The following is a 24,208-nucleotide window of genomic DNA, read 5'->3' as shown; positions in this document are numbered from 1 at the left end:
GACAGAAAGAAGGACAGAAAGAGAGAGAGAATGGGCACACCAGGGCCTCTAGCTGCTGTAAATGAACTCCAGACAAATGCACCACCATGTGCATCTGGTTTATGTGAGACCTTGGAGAATTGAATCTGGGTCCTTAGGCTCCACAGGAAAGCATCTTAATTGCCAAGCCATCTCTCCAGCCCAATAGCTAGTTTTTGAAGGATAGTAAATTTCTTCTCCCACCCTAATCCTAATCTCTTGAAATTATCCCCCAAAGAAATGAATGGAGGGCTGGAGAGATGGCTTAGCGGTTGGGCGCTTGCCTGTGAAGCCTAAGGACCCCGGTTCGAGGCTCAGTTCCCCAGGTCCCATGTTAGCCAGATGCACAAGGGGGCGCATGTGTCTGGAGTTCGTTTGCAGAGGCTGGAAGCCCTGGCGCACCCATTCTCTCTCTCTCCATCTTTCTCTCTGTGTCTGTCGCTCTCAAATAAATAAATAAATAAAAATTAAAAAAAAATGTTTAAAAAAAAAAAAAGAAATGAATGGGCACAATGGAGTTGGGGGACATTGCTCAGTGGTAAAAAGGCATTTGCGTGAAAAACCTGCTGACCCAGGTCCAATTACCCAGTACCCATGTAAAGTCAGACACACAAAGTGGCACATGTGTCTGGAGTTTGTAGTGGCATCAGGCCTGGAAGCCTCATGTCTCTCTTTCTCAAATAAATGAAATAAAAATATATTTTTTTAAAAAAGAATAAGGCATAGCGTAGTGGTGCACACCTTTAATCCCAGCATTCAGGAGGTAGAGGTAGGAGGATTTCTGTGAGTTCAAGGCCACCCTGAGATTACCTGGCTAATAAAAATATTTTTTTTTAAAGAATAGAAAAGCTAGGAATGGTTGCTCACACCTTTAATCCCAGCAGAGGTAGGAGGATTGTCATGAGTCAAAGGACATCCTGAAACTACAGAGTGAATTCCAGGTTAGCCTGAGGCCCTGGTGTGCCCACTCTCTCCTATCTCTCTCTCTCTCTCTCTCTGAAATAAATAAATAAAAATAAAAAGAATAGGACAAGTAAAATGAGTTATTACTATCAATTCAGTAGAACTTGCCTCTTTTTCAGCATCTTTGAATGTTGCTTCTTTTTCCTTTACACGTTGCATAAACCTCTGTTTCAACTCAGCTTCTTCCTTCTTACATTGATCATAAAACTCTTGTCTTTTGGCTTTATACAACTCTTGAAAACTAAAAAAGGAATTTCATTATTTGTATATTAAGAATGCTAATACATGGCCAGGGGAGATGGTTCAGCAGTTAAAGGTGCTTGCTTGCAATGCCTGCCAACCTGAGTTCAATGCCCTAGTGCCTACATAAAACCAGGGGCACAAAGTGCATATGTGGCTGAAGTTTGTTTCCAACAGCAAAGAAGCCCTTGCATGACCACTCTGTGTTTCTCCTCTCTCCTTGCTTGCAAGCAGATAAATGTGAACACAAAGCCAAACATGGTGGCACACGCCTTTAATACCAGCACTCAGGAGGCAGAGGTAGGAGCATCACTGAGAGTTCGGGACCAGCCTGAGACTACACAGCGAATTCTAGATCAGCCTGGGCTACAGCAACACCTTATCTCATTAAAACAATTTACATGTTGCAGCAAGTTCTTCTTTTCCCCCATGGCTATGTGTGTATGTGTGGTGTACATGCATTTGTACATGTTTGCTCCTTTGGGGGAGTGCTATGTGTATGGGGTGCATGTGCAATAATAGGTCAATGTCAGATATCTTCCTCACGTGGTCTCCACCTTATTTGCTGAGACAGGGTCTCTCACAGAATCTGAGTTTAGCAATTCAGCTAGGCTTGCAGTCCAGGCAAACCCCAGGGATCCTCTTGTCTCCGCCTCCCCAGTGCTGGGATGAAAGGCGTGCACCATCCCACCAACTGTCTATGTAGGTTCTGGAGATGGGAACTAGTAAAATACATAGCAAGCATTTTACCAACTGAGCCATCTCCTGAGTGCCAAGGATGTCGATCTCTGTACTCACCTGACTGGCTGATTATCTGGGCCCACATCCGTAAAGCCCAATTTCTGCAGTTTGTTGGACCTGTATGATTCATAGAGATAGGTGTGGGTTTGTTCTTTCAGGTCTTCCATATTGGTGCAAAGGAGTATATCCCGGAGCTTAACTAAGTCACAGTGATTTTCATTTTCCACTATTCAAAAAAATAATAATTGCACAATATTAACTATCAATGCACTTTTTTTTTTTTTTTTTGAGATAGGGTCTCACTCTAACCCAGGCCTACCTGGAATTCACGATGTAGTCTCAGGGTGGCCTTGAACTCACTGCGATCCTCCTACTGCCTCCGGAGTGCTTGGGATTAAAGACGTGCACTACCATGCCAGGCTCTCAATATGCATTCTTGAGTGCTTGGATAATATACGTTAAAAACAATAGATTGGGCTGGAGGGAAGGCTTAGAGGTTAAGACACTAGTCTGCAAAGCCAAATGACCCAGGTCCAATTACCCAGGACCCACATAAACCAGATTCACAAGGTGGCACATGCTTCTGGAGTTTGTTTCCATCAGCTGAAGGCCCTGGTATGCCCATTCTCTCTCTCTCTCTTATATAAATAAATAAAAATTAAATATAAACCAGTGGCATACACCTTTAATCCCAGCACTTAAGAGGCAGAGAGGTAGGAGGATCAGTGTGAGTTCGACACCACCCTGAGACTACATAGTGAATTCCAGGTCAGCCTGGGCTAGAGCCAGACCCTACCGTGGTAAACCAAAAAATAAAAATAAAATGACAATAGAATAGGGTTGGAGAGATTGCTTAATGGTTGAGGTGCTTGCCTGCAAAGCCAAAGGACCCAGGTTTGATTCCCCAGTACCCATGTAAAGCCAGATGCACAAGGTGGCGCACGCATCTGGAGTTCATTTGTAGTGGCCAGACGCCCTGGCATGCCCATACTAGCTCTCTTTATCTGTCTCTTTCTCTCATAAATAAATAAATATTAAAAACAATATATTAGCAATCAAGATGATCAACAGGTAAAGTTCTTTGAATCATACAATTGGTTACTTTATAAAACGTATTTTGGAGCCAGGCATGGAGGTGAGCACCTTTAATCCCAGCACTAAGGAGGCTGAGATGGAGGATGGCTGTGAGTTCCAGGTTAGTCTCAACTAGAGTAATACCCTGCCTTGGAACAAAAAAAATTGTGGGGATGGAGAGATGGTTTAGTCACTGAATGCTTGCCTGTGAAGCCTAAGGACCCCAGTTTGAGGCTCAATTCCCCAGGACCCACATAAGCCAGATGCACAACGGGGTGCATGTGTCTGGAGTTCCTTTGCAGTGGCTGGAGGCCCTGGTGTGCCCATTCTGTCTTTATCTCTTCCTCTTCTTTCTCTGTTTGTCTGTCATTCTCAAATAAAAAAATAAAAATAAACAAAAATGGATACATTGTCCCAGAAATGTGAAGGTAACTAAAACACCTTCTGAGCCATATTCCCAGCCCCTATTCTTTTTCTAATATTTTTAGTAGCATTTTAAATTCAGTTATGAGAGAGAGTGAGAGAGAGAGAGAGAATGGGCACATCAGGACCTCTAGCCACTGCAAATGAACTCCAGATGCATGCACCACCATGTGCATCTGGCTTACATGGGTTCTGGTGTGTTAAACCTAGGTCCTTAAACTTTGCAGGCAAACACTTTAAATGCTAAGCCATCTCGCCAGTCCTTAAATATTTTTGTTTGCAAGGAGAGAGAAAGAGAGCGCACCAGGGCCTCTTGTTATCGCAAAAGAACTCCAGCCAAATGAGTCATGTTGTACATGTGGCTTTATGTGAGTACAGGAAATACAGTCTAGAGTATCAGGCCTTTTAAATTTGTATTTATTTATTTGTTTGTTTGTTTGTTTGTTTGTTTGTTTGTTTACTTACTTACTTGAGAAAGAGGGAGGAAGAAAGAGAGAGAAAGAGAAACAGGCAGATAGAGCTAATGGGCACACCAGGGCCTCCAGCCACTATATACAAACTCCAGACACATGTGCTACCTTATGCATCTGGTTTACATGGGTACTGGGGAATTGAACCTGGGTCCTCAGGCAAGGGCTTTAACTACTAAGCCATCCCTCCAGCCACCCCTCCCACCCCACCACATCAGACTTTTTTTTTTTTTCGAGGTAAGGTCTCACTCTAGTCCAGGCTGACCTGGGACTCACTGTGTAGTCTCTGGTGGCCTTGAACTCATGGCAACCCACCTACCTCTGCCTCCCTAGTGCTGGGATTAAAGATATGCACCACCACACCTGGCTATCAGGCTTTTTTTTAACAACCACTTAAAATACTTTATAGGGATGGAGAGATAGCTTAGCAGTTAAGGCGTTTGCCTACAAAGCCTAAGGACCCATATTTGACTCCCCAGGTCCCATGTAAGCCAGATGCACAAGCTAACTTCTGCACAAGTGCACACAGGTGGTGCACACGTTTGAAATTAGATTGCAGTGGCTGGAGGTCCAGACACACCAATCCTCCCTCTCTTTCATTAAGAGTACTTTATAAGGGCTGGAGAGATGGCTTAGCAGTTAAGGCACTTGCCTGCAAAGCCAAAGGACCCAGGTTTGATTACCCAGGACCTACATAAGCCAGATGCATAAGGTGGTGCATGCATCTGGAGTTTGTTGCCATGGCTGGAGGCCCTGGAATGTTCATTCTTTCTTTTTCTCTCTCTCCCTCTCTCTCAAATAAATCAATTAAAATATTTTTAAAGTACTTTATAAGCTGGGCATGGTGGCGCACACTTTTAAGCCCAGCACTCAGGAGTTAGAAGTAGGAGGATCTCCATGAGATTGAGGCCACCCTGAGACTACATAGTGAATTCCATGTCAGCCTGGGCTAGGGTGAGACCCTACCTCAAAAAAACAACAGAAAGGGCTAGAGAGATGGCTTAGTGGTTAAGTGCTTGCCTGTGAAGCCTAAGGACCCAGGTTCAAGGCTCAATTCCTCAGGACACACATCAGCCAGATGCACAAGGGGCGCATGTGTCTGGAGTTCGCTTGCAGTGGCTGGAAACCCTGGCGTGCCCATTCTCTCTCTCTCTCTCTCTCTCTCTCTCTCTCTCTCTCTCTCTCTCTCTCTCTCTGTCACTCTCAAATAAATACATAAAGCCAGGCATGGTGGCACACGCCTTTAATCCCAGCACTTGGGAGGCAGAGGTAGGAGGATCACCATGGCTTTGAGGCCACCCTGAGACTACATAGTGAATTCCAGGTCAGCCTGGGCTAGAGTGAGACCCTACCTTGAAAAAAATAAAAATAAAATAAAAATAAAAATGAACAAAAAAATAAAAAAGAACAGAAAAAAGTACTTTATAAATTGTTGTAGTTTATATAACATTTATTGGGTTTTGCTTTTTTAATATTTTATTTATTTGTTTGAGAGAGGGAGAGAGAGAGAATGGGCACATCAGGGCCTCTAGAGATTACAAAAGAACTCCAAACACGTACCACCTTGTGTATCTGGCTTATGTGGGTCCTGAGGAATTGGACCTGGGTCCTTAGGCTTCGCAGGCAAGTGCCTTTACTGCTAAGCCATCTCTCCAATCCTGTGTTTTACTTTTTTGTTTCTTCAAGGCAGAGTCTCACTCTAACCAAGGCTGACTGACCTGAAACTCACTCAGTATCCCCAGGCTGGTTTCAAACTCACAGTGATCCTCCTATCTGAGCCTCTCGAGTGCTGGTAGTAAAAGTGTGTGCCACCATGCTTTAGATAACACATTTGAACATTAATGTTAATACTTCCATTTTGTTCAATGCAATCCCCAACATTCTGAGTAGCAAGGTTTCACACGAGGTAGATGATACACATATATGCATATTGCATATTAGAGTAAACAAGAAGATTCTGCCAAACTTCTATAGATTTTGGCTGAAACCAATTTCTGATAATTTCCTATGAAGAATGGAGCATAGTCACTGTAGTATTTGCTTAAACGAAATAGATTTATGTTCCTCGTTAGTAGCCATTAACTTATAGGACAGCTAGAGTTACCAATACCAGCTCAGATTAAAAGGCTATTTTGAGATTATAGATGCTATGATCTTCTTCATTATCTTTACCTTGTAAAACTCCCCAAGGGTACTGACGGCCTCTGACCATCCTCTTTCCAACTTTCACTTCCTCCATACTCCCTACTACAGCAAAGGGTAACAGCCCCTAGAAAATAAAATGGGTATAAATTACATTCCCTGGGCTGGGTAGATGGTCCAGTGGTTAAAGATGCTTGTTTGCAAAGCCTGTTGGCTGTGGTTTGATCCCCTGATACCCATATAAAGCCAGATACACAGAGTAGCAGATGTGTTTGGAGTTCATTTGCAGCAGCAAGAGGGCCTGGTGTATTCATTCTTTCTCGTAAATAAATATTTTTTTTTTTTGTTTTTTCAAGGTAAGATATTACTACATTCCAGGCTGACCTGGAATTCACTTTGTCTCAGGCTGGCCTTGAGCCCATAGTGACTTTCCTACCTCTGCCTCCCAAGTGCTGGGATTAAAGTTGTGTGCCACCATGCCTGGCTAAAAAATATTTAAATAGATATAATTTTCTCATACTATCTGTATCCTAAATACAAAGACAATGTTGATAAGATGAAAAGCATCATTACTAGTAGTTTACAAGTTAATAAAGAAACAATTGGGCTAGAGAGATTGCTTAGTGGTTAAGGCACTTGCCTGTGAAGACTAAGGACCCAGGTTTGATTCCCCAGTACCCATGTAAGCCAGATGCAAAAGGTGGCTCATGTGTCTGGAGTTTGTTTGCAGTGGCTGGAGGCCCTGGTGTGTCCATTCTCTTTCTCTCCCTCTCCCTTTCTCTCTGCCTCTTCCTCTCTCCATCCCTCTCTCTTTCAAATAAGTAAATGAGTAAGTAAAATATTTTATGAAACTCAAAAAATAAACAAATTGCCAGGTGTGGTGACACACACCTTTAATCTCAGCACTTGGGAGGCAGAGGTAGGATGATCACCACGAATTCGAGGCCAGCCTGAGGCTACATAGTAAAGTCCAGGTCAGCCCAGACTAGAGCAAGACCTTCCCTCAAAACACCAAAATAAAGAAATAAGTAAAAGGAAATAAAACTACTAGGAGCTGAGGAGACGGCTCGGTGGTTAAGTCCTCACCACTCAAGCCTGTAGCTGAGTTTGATCTCCAGACCCCACATAAAAAGGTAGTGTGCTGATGGTGAGATGGGGCAGCAGAGACGGGAGAATTTCCCAGAAGCCTGTGGCAAGTTCAGGCAGGAACAACAGCAGAGTGAAATCCAGAGAGGGAAACCCCTACCCCAGTGAGGTAAAATGCAAGAATGGACCTGAAAATTGTCCTCTGACTTCCACACGTGTGCTATGACGTGTGTGCACCCACACTCACATACATGCATGCGCACGCACATACAAAGGATTACATAAGTATACAATGAGTGTACCTCATCAGCATAGTAAAGGCCGTGTATATTATTACATTGAAAGCGGAGAAAGCTGAAATCCTCCCTAGTAACTCGAATGAACCAAGGATGACCACATTCATCACTTGTAGTCATCATAGCTCTAAAAGTCCCCATCAGAGAAGTTGAACAAGTGAAAGAAATAAGGGTGTCTATGTTGAGAAAGTCCTGATGTTGCTGATTTGCAGATAACCACAATTTTACATGTCAGAAAGTTCAAAGAAATAAAAAAGAAGGAAAGAAAGAAAAAAGAGCTGGGCGTGATGACGCACACCTTTAATCCCAGCACTTGGGAGGCAGAGGTAGGAGGATCACCATGGCTTTGAGGCCACCCTGAGACTACATAGTGAATTCCAGGTCAGCCTGGGCTAGAGTGAGACCCTACATCAAAAAACTCAAAATAAATAAATAAACAAATAAGTAAAAAAAATAAAGAAAGAAAGAAAAGAAAAGAAAGAGAGAAAGAAAGAAAGTTCAAAGGGAAAAAAGCACTATTGAAACTAAAATAGATTCAGCAAAATGACTGGCTATAAAGTCAACATGCAAGTATCAATAGCATTGCTATATGACAATAGTGAATTATAAGAAATATCAGTCAAGCCAGGTATGGTGGCTCAGGACTTTAGATTTTTTTAATTATTTATTTATTTAAGAGAAAGAGACAGAGAGAGAAAGAGGGAAAGAGAGAGAGAGAGAATTGGCATGCCAGGGCCTCCAGCCACTGCAAACAAACTCCAGATGCATGTGCCCCTTGTGCATCTGGCTTATATGGGTCCTGGAGAAATGAACCAGGATCCTTTGGCTTTGCAGGCAAATGCCTTAACCACTAAGCCATTTCTCCAGCCCTATGACTCAGAACTTTAATCTCAGCACTTGGGAGGCTGAGGTAGGAAGATTGCTGTCAATTAGACAAGGTCCAGAAATTCTGATTTATTTTTATTTATTTATTTATTAGAGACAGAGAGAGGGACAGAGAGAGAAAGTGTGAGAATGAGCATGCCAGGGCCTGTAGCCACTGCAAATGAGCTCCAGATGCATGCGCCACCATGTGCATCTGGCTTATGTAGGACCTAGAGAATTGAACCTGGGTCCTTAGGCTTCGCAGGCAAGCACCTTAACTGCTAAGCCATCTCTGTAGCCCAAGGTTAAGAAATTCTATTGTGGGCTGGACAGATGGTTTATCGGTTAAGGTGCTTGCCTGCAAAGCCTAAGGACCCATGTTTGACTCTCTAGGTCCCTTGTAAGCCAGACGCAAGGTGACACAAGTGTGCAAGGTCACACCTGCACACAAGGTGGCGCACACATCTGGAGCTCCATTACATTAGCTGGAGGCCCTGGCGTGCCAATTGTCTCTCTCTCCCACTCTCACTATCCTGCCTTAAAAAAAATTCTGTTGCCAGGTGTGGTGGTGCACGCCTTTAATCCCAGCACTCGGGAGGCAGAGGTAGGAGGACCACCATGAGTTCAAGACCACCCTGAGACTACATAGTGAATTCCAGGTCAGCCCAGGCTAGAGTGAAACCTTACCTTGAAAAAAAAAAAAAATTCTGTTGTGTTGCTGTATGGTAGGTGACTACAGACATCAATAATCTATCATACATTCTGAAAAGCTACAAGAAAGCATTTTAAAAGTTTTCACCACAAAAAAAAAAAATGATGAGAATGTAAGTACAATGATTGTGATGGGGAGGTAATATGATGGAGAATGGAATTTCAAAGGGGAAAGTGTGGGGGGTGGGAGGGAGGGAATTACCATGGGATTTTTTTATTTTTATTTTTTTTATAATCATGGAAAATGCTAATAAAAATTTTAAAAATTAAAAAAAAATGATGAGAGATAAATGTTTAATCTGACTTACACATATATATATAGATGGGCAAAGAGCCAGGCATGGTAGCACGTCTTTAATCCCAGCAATCAGGAGGCAGAGGTAGGAGGATCACCATGAATTCAAGGCCACCCTGAGACTACATAGTGAATTACAAGTCAGCCTGGGCCAGAGCAAGACCCTACCTCAGAAAAACAAAACAAAACAAAAAAGGACAAATAATGCAAGCATGGTGGTACATGCCTTTAGTCTCAGCACTCAGGAAGCAGAGGTAGGAAGATTGCCATGAGTTTAAGGGCAGCCTGAGGCTACAGAGTGAGTTCTAAGTCAGCCTGCTGTAGAGGGAGACCCTACATCAGTGGCCACCTCCCATCTCTGGCCTTCAGGGAAATGCAAAACAAAGCCAGTAAGATCCACTTGACATTAAATAGTGTGGCCAGATATTTTTTAAGCTCATATAGTGTGAATTAAGGCAAAGAAAAGAATACTTCAATACTACTGGTGGGATTCTAAACTGATATACATGTTTTGGAAATCAACCTAGCAGATCATCAAATGACTGGCCCAAGAATTCAACTTTTAGGCATATGCCCAAGAGAAATAAAAGCATGCTTCAACATAAATACTTTATTCAAATATTTATACTGGGTTAAAGAAATGGCTTGGCAGTTAAGGTCCTTGCCTGTGAAGCCTAAGGTGGCATATGCATCTGGGGATTCATTTGCGGTGGTGAGAGGCCCTGGTGCACCCATATTCATTCTCTCCCTCTCCCTCTGCTTTCTCTCTTTCAAATAAATGAAATATTTAAAAATATATTTTAGGACTAGAGAGATTGCTTGAATGGCATTGCCTTTAATGACTACATTAGGAGGCTGGGGTAGGAGGATGGTGAAGAGATTGAGGCCAGCCTGGACTACAGAGTGAATTCCAGGTCATACTGAGCTAGAGAGAAACATTGCCTCAAAAAAAAAAACAAAGCAAGCCAGGCGTGGTGGCGCATGCCTTTAATCCCAGCACTCGGGAGGCAGAGGTAGGAGGATCGCCATGAGTTCAAGGCCACCCTGAGATGAGAGTTAATTCCAGGTCAGCCTGGACCAGAGTGACACCCTACCTCAAAACAAACAAACAAACAAAAAAAAAAAAAACCCAAAACAAAACATTTATTCTTGGAAAATGTTTTTCTAAATCAAAAATTAACATAAAATAATGGCTGCAAAAAAAATGAGGGCTGCAGATGTAGCTCAGTTGGTAGAGTGTTTGTCCAACATGTATGAAGTCCTGGTCCCACCCCCAGCATCTCATAAACTGGGAATGCTTGTCTGTAATCCTATCTCTTGAGAGGTGGAGGCAGGAAGATTCAAAATTCGGGCCATCCTCAGCTATGTAATAATCTTGAGTTTAGATTGGATTACATGAGACAAAAGGAAAGAAGGAAAAAGAAGGAAGGGGCTGGAGAAATGGTTTAGAGGTTAAGGTGCTTGCCTGTGAAGCCTAAGGACCCAGGTTCGATTCTCCAGGTCCCAAGTAAGCCAGCTGCACAAGGTGGTGCATGTGTCTGGAGTTCATTTGCAGTGGCTAGAGGCCCTGGTGCCGTCATTCTCTCTCCCTCTCTCTGTCTCTAATAAATAAATAAAAATAAAAAATACTTAAAAAAGAAAAGAAAAAGAAGGAAGAAGGGAGGGAAAAAGAGAAACATTTCCCCACAATGAATTTTGGGAGGAACCACATAGTTTGTTGTCTGTGACAGAAGCAAGTGCCAACATAATGTTACCATGGCAACACAAACAGCACTTGTGTGCACGTGCAGACAGGACTGACACTCAGTAGTGAGACGCTTACATCTGTGGAGGCGCTGGCTTGAGCACTGGTCTCATCATATGCCGGGAACTGGTAGAGCCGGATGCCACTGCTGATCAGCTCCCTCATTACATTGCTCTTAAACCTCTGTAGATCACTTTTAGAAAGTGCATCTGCTTTGGCAATCAATGGTATGATATTCACCTATTAAGAGGAAATATGAACAAAATTTCACCTTTGAAGATCTTGTAGTTTTCAGTCCAAGTATCACAAAACCTGCAGAAAATTTATGACTTTTGTTTTTATTATTTTTAAAATATTTTATGTATTTATTTATTTGTCAGAGAGAATGGGCATTCCAGGGCATCCAGCCACTGCAAATGAACTCCAGACATATGCACCACCCTGTGCATCTGGCTTATGTAGGTACTGGGGAATCAAAGCTGGATCTTCAGGCTTCACAAACATTTTTTATTTTTATTTTTTGGGTTTTCAAGGTAGGGTCTCACTCTGGCCCAGGCTGACTTGAAATTCACTATGTATTCTCAGGGTGGCATCAAACTTACAGTGATCCTCCTACCGCTGCTGAGATTAAAGGCATGTGCCACCACACTTGGCTATTTTTCTTTTTCTTTTTCTTTTTCTTTTTTTTTTTTTTTTTTTTTGAGACAGAGTCCCGTGAAGCCCATGGCCTTAAATTCTAAGTGCTGTTAGTTACAGGTATGCACTATTATGTCTAGCAAGAGAGAATTTTGTTTTGTTTTTAATCTTCATGACTTTTGTATTTTCATATGTGTGGGTGATTATGTGTGGTGTAGTGTATGATGTCATGTGTGTCTAGATTACATTCATGAAGGGGCCAGAGGATAATGTTCAGTGTTCTCTATCACTCATCTGTGTATTTCCTTGCAACAGGATCTCTCCCTTAATAGGAACTGCTTCTTTTTAGTCAGCGAGCTCCAGAAATTCTCCAGTCTCCCATCTCTGCAGAAGTGAGGCTACATATATGCATGTGGCTGTGCTCAGCTTTTGTTTTTTATTTTTTTTCAGCTAGAGCAAGAGAGAGAGAGAATTGGCATGCCAGGGCCTCAGCCACTGCAATTGAACTGCATTGAACTGAATGCATGTGCCACCTAGTGGGCATGTGCAACCTTGTGCTTGCCTCACCTTTATGCATCTGGTTTATGTGGGATCTGGAGAGAGATTGAACATGGGCCCTTAGACTTCACAGGCAAGCACTTTAACTGCTAAGCCATCTCTCCAGCCTGCTCAGCTTTATTTAAAAAAAATTTATTTATTTATTTATTTGAAAGAGAGGCATAGAGAGAGAGAGAGAGAATGGGTGTGCCAGGGACTCCAGCCACTGGAAACAAATTCCAGACACATGCGCCACTTTGTGCAGCTGGCTTTATGTGGACCCTGGGGTATTGAACTTGGGTCCTTAGGCTTTGTAGACAAGTTCCTTATATGCTGAGCCATCTCTCCAGCCCTATGCTCAGCTTTTTACATGACTTCTGGGAAATCAAACTCAAGTCTTAGGCCCTTTTTAACCCTCATGCTAAAGTGGCAAGCACTCCTACCCAATGAAACATCTCCCCAGATCTTTTTTTTTTTTTTTTTTTTTTTTTTTGGAGGGGGGAGTGTTTCACTCTATTCTAGGCAATACTGGAATTCATCCTGTAACCCAGACTCAAATTCATGGCTGGAGGCCCTGGCACCCACCCCACCCCACCCCACTACTCTTTGACATAGAAAAAGGCCAGTCCGTTGGGCTTGCCTCAAAAAGAAAAAAAAAAAAAAAAAGAGGGCTGGAAAGAAGGCTTAGCAGTTAAAGTACTTGCCTGCAAAACCTAAGGACTCAGGTTCAATTTCCCAGGATCCATGCACAAGGTGGCGCATGCATCTGGAGTTCGTTTGCAGTGGCCAGAGGCCCCAGTGTGCCCCTTGTCTCTTGCTCTCTCTCTATTCTCTTTCTCAAATAAATATTTAAAAAGGGCTGGAGGGATTGCTTAGTGGTTAAGGCATTTGCCTGCAAAGCCAAAGGACCCTGGTTCAATTCCCTAAGACCCATGTTAGCCAGATGCACTAGGGAGTGCACGCATCTGGAGTTTGTTTGCAGTGGCTGGAGGCTCTGGTGCACCCATTTTCTCTCTTCCTCTTTCTCTGCCAAATAAATAAATAAAAATAAAATATTAAAAATTATATTGCCAGGAGTGGTGGTACACATCTTTAATCCCAGCACTTGGGAGCCAGAGGTAGGAGGATCACTGTGAGTTCAAGGCCAGCCTGAGGCTACAAAGTAAATTCCAGGTCAGACTGAGCTAGAGTGAAACCCTACCTCGAAAAATAAAATCAAGCAAACAAACAAACAAATATATATTTTTTAAAAAAATCCATACATGCTAAGCTATAGCCTGGCCCACATCATTTATCAGAATTCATGTTTGTAAGTATTGATTTATGAGTTCAGTGTCAATCTAGGCTAAATGAGATCCTGTCTCAAAAATACAAAAAGAGGGGTCTGGGAAAATGGCTTAGTGCTTAAGGCGCTTGCCTACAAAGTCTAAGGACCCCGGTTTGATTCCCCAGGACCCACATAAGCCAGATGCACATGATGCCACATGCGTCTGGAGTTCGTTTGCAATGGCTAGAGGCCACACACTCTGGCATCTTGTTAAGAAAGTCCTAGAAAAATTCATCCAACTGTTTCCAAGAGTAACAGAAAAAAAATACATATATAAGCACATACCACCAAGTAATAAATAGGTAGTTGCAGCCGGGCGTGGTGGCGCACGCCTTTAATCCCAGCATTCGGGAGGCAGAGGAAGGAGGATCACTATGAGTTCAAGGCAACCCTTGGACTACACAGTGAATTTCAGGTCAGCCTGGGCTAGAGAGAAACCCAACCTCGAACTTCCCTCAAGAAAAAAAAAATTAATAATAAATAGGGCTGGAGAGATGGCTTAGCGGTTATGGTGTTTTCCTGCAAAGTCAAAAGATCCCTGTTCAACTCTCCAGGACCCACATTAGCCAGATGCACAAAGGGGCACATGCATCTGAAGTTCATTTGCAGTAGCTGGAAGCTCTGGCAAGCCCATTCTCTCTCTCTCTCTCTCTCCCTCTCTCTCTCTCTCTCCCTCTTTCTCTCTCTCAAATAAATAAAAAAAATATTTTTAAAATAATAATAAATAAATCAATTGGTAGTTGCATATAAAGGTTTCAAGATATATTATCCTAACACAGGTATTGAATCTTGAAAGGTGCATCACTTATCAGACTCACCTTGCTGTCGATGCTCTTCATGGTTATCAGGTCCAGGGTCTTCAGGGAATGTCCCGTAGGTGCAATGAAGTAGAGGCAGACGTGGATGCGTGAGTCATGGAAGTCAGCCAAGGAGCGCTTAATCTTCAGCTCTTCCTGAAGGTACAACTCAAACTGAGCATCGATGTACTCAACTACTGGCTTGTAGCTAAAAAGTGGTTATTTAGACAATTAGCATGCAAATTAACTAAATCAGAGTCTGATGGTCTGACTTTTTTCGCCATTTAACAGTTAATAAGTGTGCTAAGCAGTTTATCACTTTATAAAATGTATTCATTGCATATCCACACAAAGATATTTTCAGCTGGGCGTGGTGGCACACGCCTTTAATCCCAGCACTCTGGAAGCAGAGGTAGGTGGATTGCCAAGAGTTCCAGGCAACCCTGAGACTACATAGTTAATTCCAGGTCAGCCTGGACCAGAGTGAGACCCTACCTCGAAAAAAAATAAAAGATATTTTCAACTTGGGGGTGTAGGTTGGTAGTAGACTACATGGCATGGGTGAGGCCCTGAGTTCAATATTCAGTACCAAAAATTAATAATAATAAAAATAAAAATCATAAACCACAACCCCATAGGGAATACCTTCAACACCACTGAGGAGGGTCCCCAATGGGATGGGGGCAGGACAAGGGAAAAGAAGGTACATGATGGTCCATAAGAAAAGAATGGGCATGCCAGGGCCTCTAGCCACTGCAGACGAAATCCAGATGCATACGCCCCCTTGTGCATCTGGCTTACCTGGGTCCTGGGGAATCGAACCTGGATCCTTTGGCTTTGCAGGCAAATGCCTTAACCGCTTAGCCAACCCCAGTCTGATTATTTTTTTTAATTTTAAAATTTTTTATTAACCTTTTCCATGATTATAAAAAAAATATCTCATGGTAATTCCCTCCCTCCCTACCCCCACACTTTCCCATTTGAAATTCCATTCTCCATCATATTACCTCCCCATCTCAATCATTGTACTTACATATATACAATATCAACCTATTAAGTACACTCCTCCCTTCCTTTCTCTTCCCTTTATATCTCCTTTTTAACTTACTGGCCTCTGCTACCAAGTATTTTCCTTCTCACGCAGAAGCCCAATCATCTGTAGCTAGAATCCACATATGAGAGAGAACATGTGGCGCTTGACTTTCTGGGCCTGGGTTACCTCGCTTAGTATAATCCTTTCCAGGTCCACCCAGTCTGAATTTTAAAAATAGTTATTTATTTGTGAGGAGAGAGAGAGAATGGGTGTGTCAGAGTCTCCTGCCACTACAAATGAACTCCAGCCATATGCTTCACTTTATGTGGATACTGGAGAATTGAACCTGGGTCACTAGGCTTTGCAGGCAAATGCCTTAATTGCTGAGCCATCTCTCCAGACCCCTGATTAGACTTTTTTTGAGATAAGGTCTCATTCTCTAGTCCATGCTTGGAATTCATTACACACTTGAGGCTGGCAGCCAACTCACAGTGATCTTCCTGCCTTAGCCTGTCAAGTACTAGAATTACAGGCATGCATCACCATGCCAGCTAAGATGTTGGTTATAATTGGTTAATTCAAAATCTTAAGAAAAAAATATAATAACTAGATGTAAAAAAAAAAAAATTGTCAATCTCCCCAGCACTCAGGAGACAAAGGTAGGAGGATCGACATGAGTTCAAGGCCATCCTGAGACTACAGAGTGAATTCCAGGTCAGCCTGAGCTAGAGTGAAACCCTACCTTGAAAACTTAAAAAAAAAAAAAAAGATCAATCTCATGGGGCTTGGTGACACATACCTCTAATTCCAGTACTCGGGAGGCTGAGGTAGGAGGATCACTGTGAGGTCAAGGCCAGCTTGGGACAAATGAGTGAGTTCGAGGTCAGCCTAGGCTAGAGTGAGATCCTACCTTGAAAACAAAACAAAACAAAGCAAAAAGTTAAGCTCTGGGCTATAGAGATGGCTCATTAGTTACAGGTACTTATTTGTATAACCCGATAGGCTGGGTTCAATTCTCTAGCATCCACATAAAGCAGGACACAATTATACACAGCACACACTTGTAAATAAATAAGGAAATAAATATTTTTAAATCTATTTTTATTTATTTGAGACTGAGAGAGAGAATGAGAGTGAGAATGGGCACACCAGAGCCTCTAACCACTGCAAACAAACTCCAGATGCATGTGCCACCATGTGCATCTGGCTTTTGTGGGACCTGGAGAATTGAACCTGGGTCCTTAGACATTGCAGGCAAGCCTCTTAACTGCTAAGTCATGTCTCCAGCACAAAATTTATTTTATGTTATTATTTTGTTTTTTCAAGGTAGGGTCTCACTGTGGATCAGGCTGATCTGGAATTCCCTATGTAATCTAAAGGAGACCTCCAACTCATGGCAATCCTCCTACCTCTGCCTCCTGAGTGCTGAGATTAAAGGTATGCACCACCACACCCCACCAAAATTTTTTTAATATTTAATTTTTATTTATTTATTTATTTGACAGGAAGAGAGAGAGGGAGGGAGAGAGAGAATGGGCGTGCCAGGGCCTCCAGCCACTGCAGATGAACTCCAGACACATGCACCCCCTTGTGCTTCTGGCTAATGTGGGTCCTGGGAAATTGAACCTGGGTCCTTTGGCTTTGCAGGCAAATGCCTTAACCACTAAGCCATCCCCCCAGCCCAAAATTTATTTTTTAAAATGTCAATTTCTTGGGCCTTGGGGTATGACTACGGAATTAAAGAAGCTTGCTTGCAAACTCTGCCAGCCTGGGTTCAATTTTCCAGCCACCAACATAAAGCCATACGAGCATTTAATGACAGTAGCAAGAAGCCCGTGTGATGGTGCACGCCTTTAATCCCAGCACTTGGGAGGCAGTGGCAGAAGGATCACCATGAGCTCAAGGCCAGCCTGAGAATACATAATTACAGTAGCAAGAGACCCTGACACACACATACACACACATCTGTGCAAATAAATAAATACGTAAATACAATTGTTAAATTAAAGTATCAATTTTTTAAAAAGATATTTTATTTTTTTTGCAAGCAGAGAGAGACAGAGATAATGATCATACCAGAGCCCTAGCCACTGCAAATGAATTCCAAATGTATGCACCACTCTGGCTTCATGTGGGTACTGGGGACTTGAACCCAGGCTGTTAGGTTTTCTAATCAAGGATCTTAACTGCTGAGGCATCTGTCCAGACCACAATATCATTATTTTTTTTTTTTGAGGTAGGGTCTCACTCTAGCCCAGGCTGACCTGGAATTCACTATGTAGTCTCAGGGTGGCCTTGAACTCACAGCAATCATCCTACCTCTCCGTCCCAAGTGCTGGGATTAAAGGTGTGAACCACCACACCTGGCCTTAGAATATCAATTTGTTAAGAACATTAATTAGGAAAGTATTAAAGTCTACCCAAACTGCCCATATATTAATATATATTATTAATATATATTAATATATATTAATGCTACTCTCACTTTTGGTTAAAGAAGCTTCTCTTTTCAGATGGTGGTGACCTTGGGATGACTCAGAAGGCATCATGGTGCTGAGAAGAAGTGACAGAGGAGTGTTCGTCACTGAAACATCTCTATCACACCTTCCAAGGCTCAAGGTGCATTGCAGAAGAGGTAGCAGAAAGAGTTTAGGAGCTATGGGCTTAGCGGTTAAGCGCTTGCCTGTGAAGCCTAAGGACCCCGGTTTGAGGCTCGATTCCCCAGGACCCATGTTAGCCAGATGCACAAGGGGGTGCACGCATCTGGAGTTCGTTTGCAGTGGCTGGAAGCCCTGGTGCGCCCATTCTCTCTCTAGCTCTCTGCCTGCCTCTCTCTCTCTCTCTCTGTGTCTCTCTCTCTCTCTCTCTGTCACTCTCAAATAAATAAATAAAAAATAAACAAAAAAAATTTTTTTTAAAGAAAGAATTTAGGAGCCAAAGGAAGGGTAGGACTCATTACAATGTACTCTTCCAGACACAACATGGCCAGGATACCCATTACCTTGAAGTGCCTGGCACTACCAACAAAAGACCTTCATTCTCTCTGTCTGTCTCTCTTCTCTCTATTTCTCTCTCTCTCTCTCTCTCTCCTTGCAAATCAATTACTTAATTAAAGGAAGCCAGGTATAGTGGCACATGCCTTTAATCCCAGCACTCGAGAAGCAGAGGTAGGAGGATGGCTGTGAGTTTGAGGCCAATCTGGGACTACAGAGTGAGTTTCAGGTCAGTCTGGGAAAAAGTGAGACACTACCTCAAAAAAAAGCTAATTTAAAAGCATTGTAAAGCTGAGCATGGTGGTGCATGCCTTGAATCCCAGCACTTGGGAGGCAAAGGTAAGAGAAGGATTGCCATGAGATTGAGGCCAGCATGAGACTAAATAGTGAATTCCAGATTAGCCTGGGCTAGAGTAAGGCCCTACCTCAAAAAAAAAAAAAAAAAAAAAAAAAAGAAGGAAGGAAGGAAGGAAGGAAGAAAGGGAGGAGAGAAGGAAAGAAGGAAACACTAACCTGGCCTCTTTGCTTAGCTGGTCACCATACCCCACTGTTTTCACAATGGTCAGCTTCAATGGCACATTTCTTTCCAGAAGTTCATATGTCTTAACCTTGAGTCCAACATTTGAGTAAAAATGGGAAGATTTGCTATCTTTCAAATTAGTATTAAACAGGGTGTTAATCAGTGTTGATTTTCCGATTCCAGTTTCTCCTGTAATAAACAATGATACATTATCACAGAGGCATTAGATGACTTTTAACCCCATAGTGGCTTAAATGGATCCCAAAATCTAAAGTAAGAGATCATACTCATAGAAGTAAAGGGTAGAGGGCTGGAGAGATTGCTCAGTGGCTAAGGCACTTGCCTGCAAAATAATCTGAGTTCAATTCCCCAGTACCCATGTAAATCCAGATTCACAAAGTGGTGCATGCATCTGGAGGCACTGGCACACTCATTCTCAATCTCTCTCTCTCTTTCTCTCTCTCTCTCTCTCTCTCTCTCTCTCTCTCTCTCTCATTCTCCTTGTAAATAAATAAGTAAAAATATTTTTAAAAAGTAAAGGGTAGCCGGGCGTGGTGGTGCACGCCTTTAATCCCAACACTCAGGAGACAGAGATAGGAGGATCATAGTGAGTTTAAGGCCACCCTGGGACTACATAGTGAATTCCAGGTCAGCCTGGGCTAGAATGAAACCCTACCTTGAAAAACAAACAACAACAGAACAAAACAAAAAAAAGTAAAGGGTAGAGCCAGGCGAGGTGGCGCACTCCTTTAATCCCAGTGCTCAGGAGGCAGAGGCAGGAGGATCACTGTGAGTTTGAGGCTACCCTGAGACTACATAGTGAATTTCAGATCAGCCTGGGCTAGAGTGAGACTCTACCTTAACCCGCCCCCCCCACCCAGGAGAGATGGCTTAGCAGTTAAGGCACTTGCTTATGAAGCCCAAGGACCCATGTTAGACTCTCCAGATTCCAAGTAAGCCAGATGCACAAAGTGAGGTAATCGCAAGGTCACACATGCCCACTAGGTAGCACAAGTGCCTGGAGTTCCATTTCAATGGCTGAGACCTTAGCACACCAATAATCTCCCTCTCTCTCTGTCTCTCACTCACTCTCTGTAAAATAAATAAAAAATAAAAATAAAGGGTGAGTGATGACTAGAAGCTGTGAGAGTGGGATGAAGATATATTGATTAAAAAAAATTTTTAAAGCAAAGATCTTGGTAATAGATCCCAAACAGCTAGGATAGTATTTGACACACAAAAGGGGTTTTGTGTGTCTTCTCTTTTTTTCTCTTTCCATAGATTCATTTTTTCTTCTTTGTCTTTGTCTTGCACAGGGTCAAATATAGTTGCTACAACTCCTAACTTAAACTCTCAAAGACCAACACAGTTTATTATTTTAACAGTTCCAACTTGTTAAACAAGGAGTCTGATTGTTACTATTCATTCCATCTGTTTCAACTAAGCCATGAGTTACTGAAACATAGATTAATCCCTCATCAGTACATATGTGTTGTTGGGGGAAGAAGAAGACACTGAGTCAATGTTCTTTATTTCACTGCTTATTCAGAAGTTCAAACGGAGATATGAATGGACCAGGAAATACTTTGCATCTCTAGTGCAAAAGTGATTGTTTATTGTACCATTGTTTCTAGTAGGAAAATAAAAACTAAGTTTCTCTTCACTAATAATGATGTCATCTTTATTTTTCATATAGCATTATGGTAATCCTATGTTTTAAAATTTTAAAATAGGCCAAGTAATAAGCTTGTGTTTCTATGTATTATGCATATAAAAATCTGGACCGTTATTTATCAAAATGTTATAGTGATGGGTATTCAGTGGTGGGATTGTGATTTGATCTTATTTCTCTTTCATTTTTTATGTTCTAAAACTTGTATAATAAATTTGTATTGCTTGTAAATTAAAAAAAAAAAATTTTAGGGCTGGAGAGATGGCTTAGCAGTTAAGCACTTGCCTGTGAAGCCTAAGGACCCCGGTTCGAGGCTCAGTTCCCCAGGTCCCACGTTAGCCAGATGCACAAGGGGGTGCACGCATCTGGAGTTCGTTTGCAGAGGCTGGAAGCCCTGGCGCGCCCATTCTCTCTCTCTCCCTCTATCTGTCTTTCTCTCTGTGTCTATCGCTCTCAAATAAATAAATAAATTTAAAAAAATAAAAATAAAAATAAAAAAATTTTTAAATAGACAAGAGGAATAAATTTAGAAGCCACAAGTAACAATAATATATATTTCATGATGGATAATGGAATTTCAAAGGGGAAAGTGTTGGGGGTGGGGAGGGAGGGAATTACCATGGGATATTTTTTATAATCATGGAAAATGCTAATAAAAATTTATATATATATACATATATATTTTTTTCAAAATAGCCAGAAAATAAATTTCAAATCTCTCCCTTTAAAAAAAATGTGGAACCAGATGTGGCGGCGCATGCCTTTAATCCCAGCACTCAGGAGGCAGAAGTAGGAGGATCACCAAGAGTTCAAGGCCACCCTGAGACTACATAGTGAATTCTAGATCAGTCTGAGCTAGAGTGAGACCCTACCTCGAAAAATCAGAAAAGAAAATAAAAATGATAAGTGGGTCTGAGGAGATGGCTCAGAGGTTAAAAGCACAAGCTTGCAAAGCTTGCCATCCCAAGTTCAATTCCCCAGTGCACATGTAAAGCCAGATGTACAAAATGATGTATGTGTCCAGAGATTGTCATGAAAAGAGGCTCTGACACACCCATTCTCATTCTCTGTCTCTCTAATACATGCACACAGACACACACACACATTCTCTCCCTTTGCTCAAAAAATAAATAAATCAAGTTGGAGAGATGGCTTAGCAGTTAAGGCACTTGCTTGCAGAGCCTAAGGACCCAGGTTTTCCCTGGTACCCACATAAGCCAGATGCACAAGGTGGCACATGCATTTGGAATTTGTTTGTAGTAGCTGGAGGCCCTGACATGTTCTCTCTATTTCTCTCTCTCTCTCTCTCTCTCTCTATATATATATATATATATATATATATATGTATATATATATATATATATATTTACTTATTTATTTATTTATAATCTTTCTCTCTTTCAAATAAATAAATTTGTTTAGAAATGATAAGTGAAGGGAATAAAGTAATGGTATGCTAATTTGCTTAATTCAATCATTCCATATTGTGTTCAAATATCAAAACACCACATTATAGTCCATAATTGTATGCAAATTGTAGTTTGAAGATTGAAATTATATTTATTTCCAATTCATAAATCAAGGGTCACACTGAAAAGTCCCTGAAAACATACTTGCAAGTTATGATTCCCTTGGTTAATAACCTAGTACAGAAAGAAAATACATACTATACTATGGCAGAGAAGCTTTTAAATTTTTAAATAAAAAGTCTGAGAAGTGCTGGAGAGATGGCTCAGCGGTTAAGGCACTTGCCTGAAAAGCCTGAAAACCCAAGTTCAATTCCCCAGAACCCACGTAAAGCCAGATGGCACAAAGTAACACATGCATCTGGAGTTTGCAGTGGCTAGAGACCCTGGTGTGCTCATTCTCTCTCTGTTCTCTCTACCTCTCTCTTTCTCTGCGTACAAATAAATAAAAAGAAATTAAAAACATGACAAGGAAGATGGAAATCAACACACAACAAAAATATTATGCATCTTTTTACACCCATTGAAATGAACAGGAGAAAAATGTAGTAATAATTTAAGCATAGTGATTGACACTTACCCACACAGAGAATATTAAAAGTAAACCCTTTCTGCAGAGATTTGGTCACCAACTGGGTGGGCAAACATTCAAACCCAAAATGGTCACGCGTGGTTAAGCAACGGATGTTCTCATTTTGCTTAAATAAAACAGAGTTAAAAAGCTTTTAATTAGGATAAAAAAATAAGGTCAGAGCCAGGCATAGTGGTGCACACCTTTAATCACAGCACTCAGGAGACAGAGGTAGGAGGATCACTGTGAGTTCATGGCCACCCCGAGACTACATAGCGAATTCCAGGTCAGTTTGGCTAGAGTGAAACCCTACCTCAAAAAAATAAAAATAAAGAAAAAAAGTTATGTAAAAAGTGAATAGTGATCATATATTAAAGAAATTAGGGGCTGGAGAGATGGCTTAGCGGTTAAGCGCTTGCCTGTGAAGCCTAAGGACCCCGGTTCAAGGCTTGGTTCCCCAGGTCCCACGTTAGCCAGATGCACAAGGGGGCGCACGCGTCTGGAGCTCGTTTGCAGAGGCTGGAAGCCCTGGCGCGCCCATTCTCTCTCTCTCCCTCTATCTGTCTTTCTCTCTGTGTCTGTCGCTCTCTAATTAATTAATTAATTAAAGAAATTAGAACTATTATCACTGGGATATTGTACCTCAGGCACATTCAGGTGTATTAAGTAAGTTTTCCCACATGAAGTCACACAGTTGTTGATAAATAATGTCACAAGTAAACCAAATCTACCTCGCATCACCATCTAAGAGGATATGTTTCCAATTTTACCTTTAAAAAAAAAATTAGCCAGGAATGGTGCCGCACCTTTAATCCCAGCACTTGGGAGGCAAGGTAGAAGGAGCGACGTGAGTTCAAGGCCACCCTGAGAATACATAGTGAATTCCAAGTCAGCCTGAGCTAGAGTGAGACCCTACCTCGAAAAAACAAAAACAAAACAAACAAACAAAAATTTAGCCAGATATGGTGGCACATGCCTTTAATCTTAGCATTTGGGAAGCAGAGGTAGGGGAGGATCGCCGTGAGTTCAAGGCTATCCTGAGACTACATAGTAAATTCCAGGTCTTCCTGGGCTAAAGTGAGACCCTACCTCAAAGCAAAAAAATTATTTATGGGGATGGAGAGATGGTTTAGTGGTTGAGGCACTTGCCTGTGAAGCCTAAGGACTCAGGTTAAATTCCCCAGTACCCACGTAAGCCACATGCACAAGGTGGTGCGTGCATCTGGAGTTTCGTTTGCAGTGGCTAGAGGTCTTGCTGTGCCTGTTCTCTCTCTCTTCCTCTCTCTCACACATGCACTTTCCCTATATGCCTCTCTCACTCTCTCAAATAAGATTGCTTTTTAACGTACTTATTTTCATATATATGAATGTATATGTGGGTATGCCAGGTTCTCTTGGCATTGTCTGTGGCTAGGAAATTGGACCTGGACCAGCAGGTTTTGCAAGCAAGTGCTTTTAACCACAGGTCCATCTCCCCAGCCCAGAAATTTATCTTTTTTTTTTTTTTTCTTTTGGTTTTTCAAGGTAGGGTCTCACTCTAGCCCAGGCTGACCTGGGATTCACTATGTAATCTCAGGGTGGCCTTCAAC

At 42.0% G+C, this 24,208-nt stretch overlaps 1 protein-coding gene across 1 annotated transcript in view; it reads right to left on the bottom strand.

Moving 5' to 3' along the window:
• Septin14 (septin 14) overlaps positions 1 to 24,208 on the bottom strand; it is a 57,595-nt gene that overhangs the window by 8,036 nt on the left and 25,351 nt on the right. The window contains exons 2-8 of the mRNA XM_045143488.1: positions 22,629 to 22,746; positions 18,904 to 19,099; positions 14,386 to 14,572; positions 11,146 to 11,307; positions 6,102 to 6,198; positions 2,020 to 2,188; positions 1,090 to 1,222 (exon numbers count right to left, since the gene is read on the bottom strand). Coding sequence (XP_044999423.1) covers positions 1,090 to 1,222; positions 2,020 to 2,188; positions 6,102 to 6,198; positions 11,146 to 11,307; positions 14,386 to 14,572; positions 18,904 to 19,099; positions 22,629 to 22,746 — 1,062 coding nt within the window. The remainder of the gene's footprint in view (positions 1 to 1,089; positions 1,223 to 2,019; positions 2,189 to 6,101; positions 6,199 to 11,145; positions 11,308 to 14,385; positions 14,573 to 18,903; positions 19,100 to 22,628; positions 22,747 to 24,208) is intronic.

The sequence above is a fragment of the Jaculus jaculus genome, chromosome 2 (assembly GCF_020740685.1).
Source record: "Jaculus jaculus isolate mJacJac1 chromosome 2, mJacJac1.mat.Y.cur, whole genome shotgun sequence".
In the NCBI taxonomy this organism is placed as follows: domain Eukaryota; kingdom Metazoa; phylum Chordata; class Mammalia; order Rodentia; family Dipodidae; genus Jaculus; species Jaculus jaculus.
This window is presented reverse-complemented; position numbering and strand designations above follow the sequence as displayed.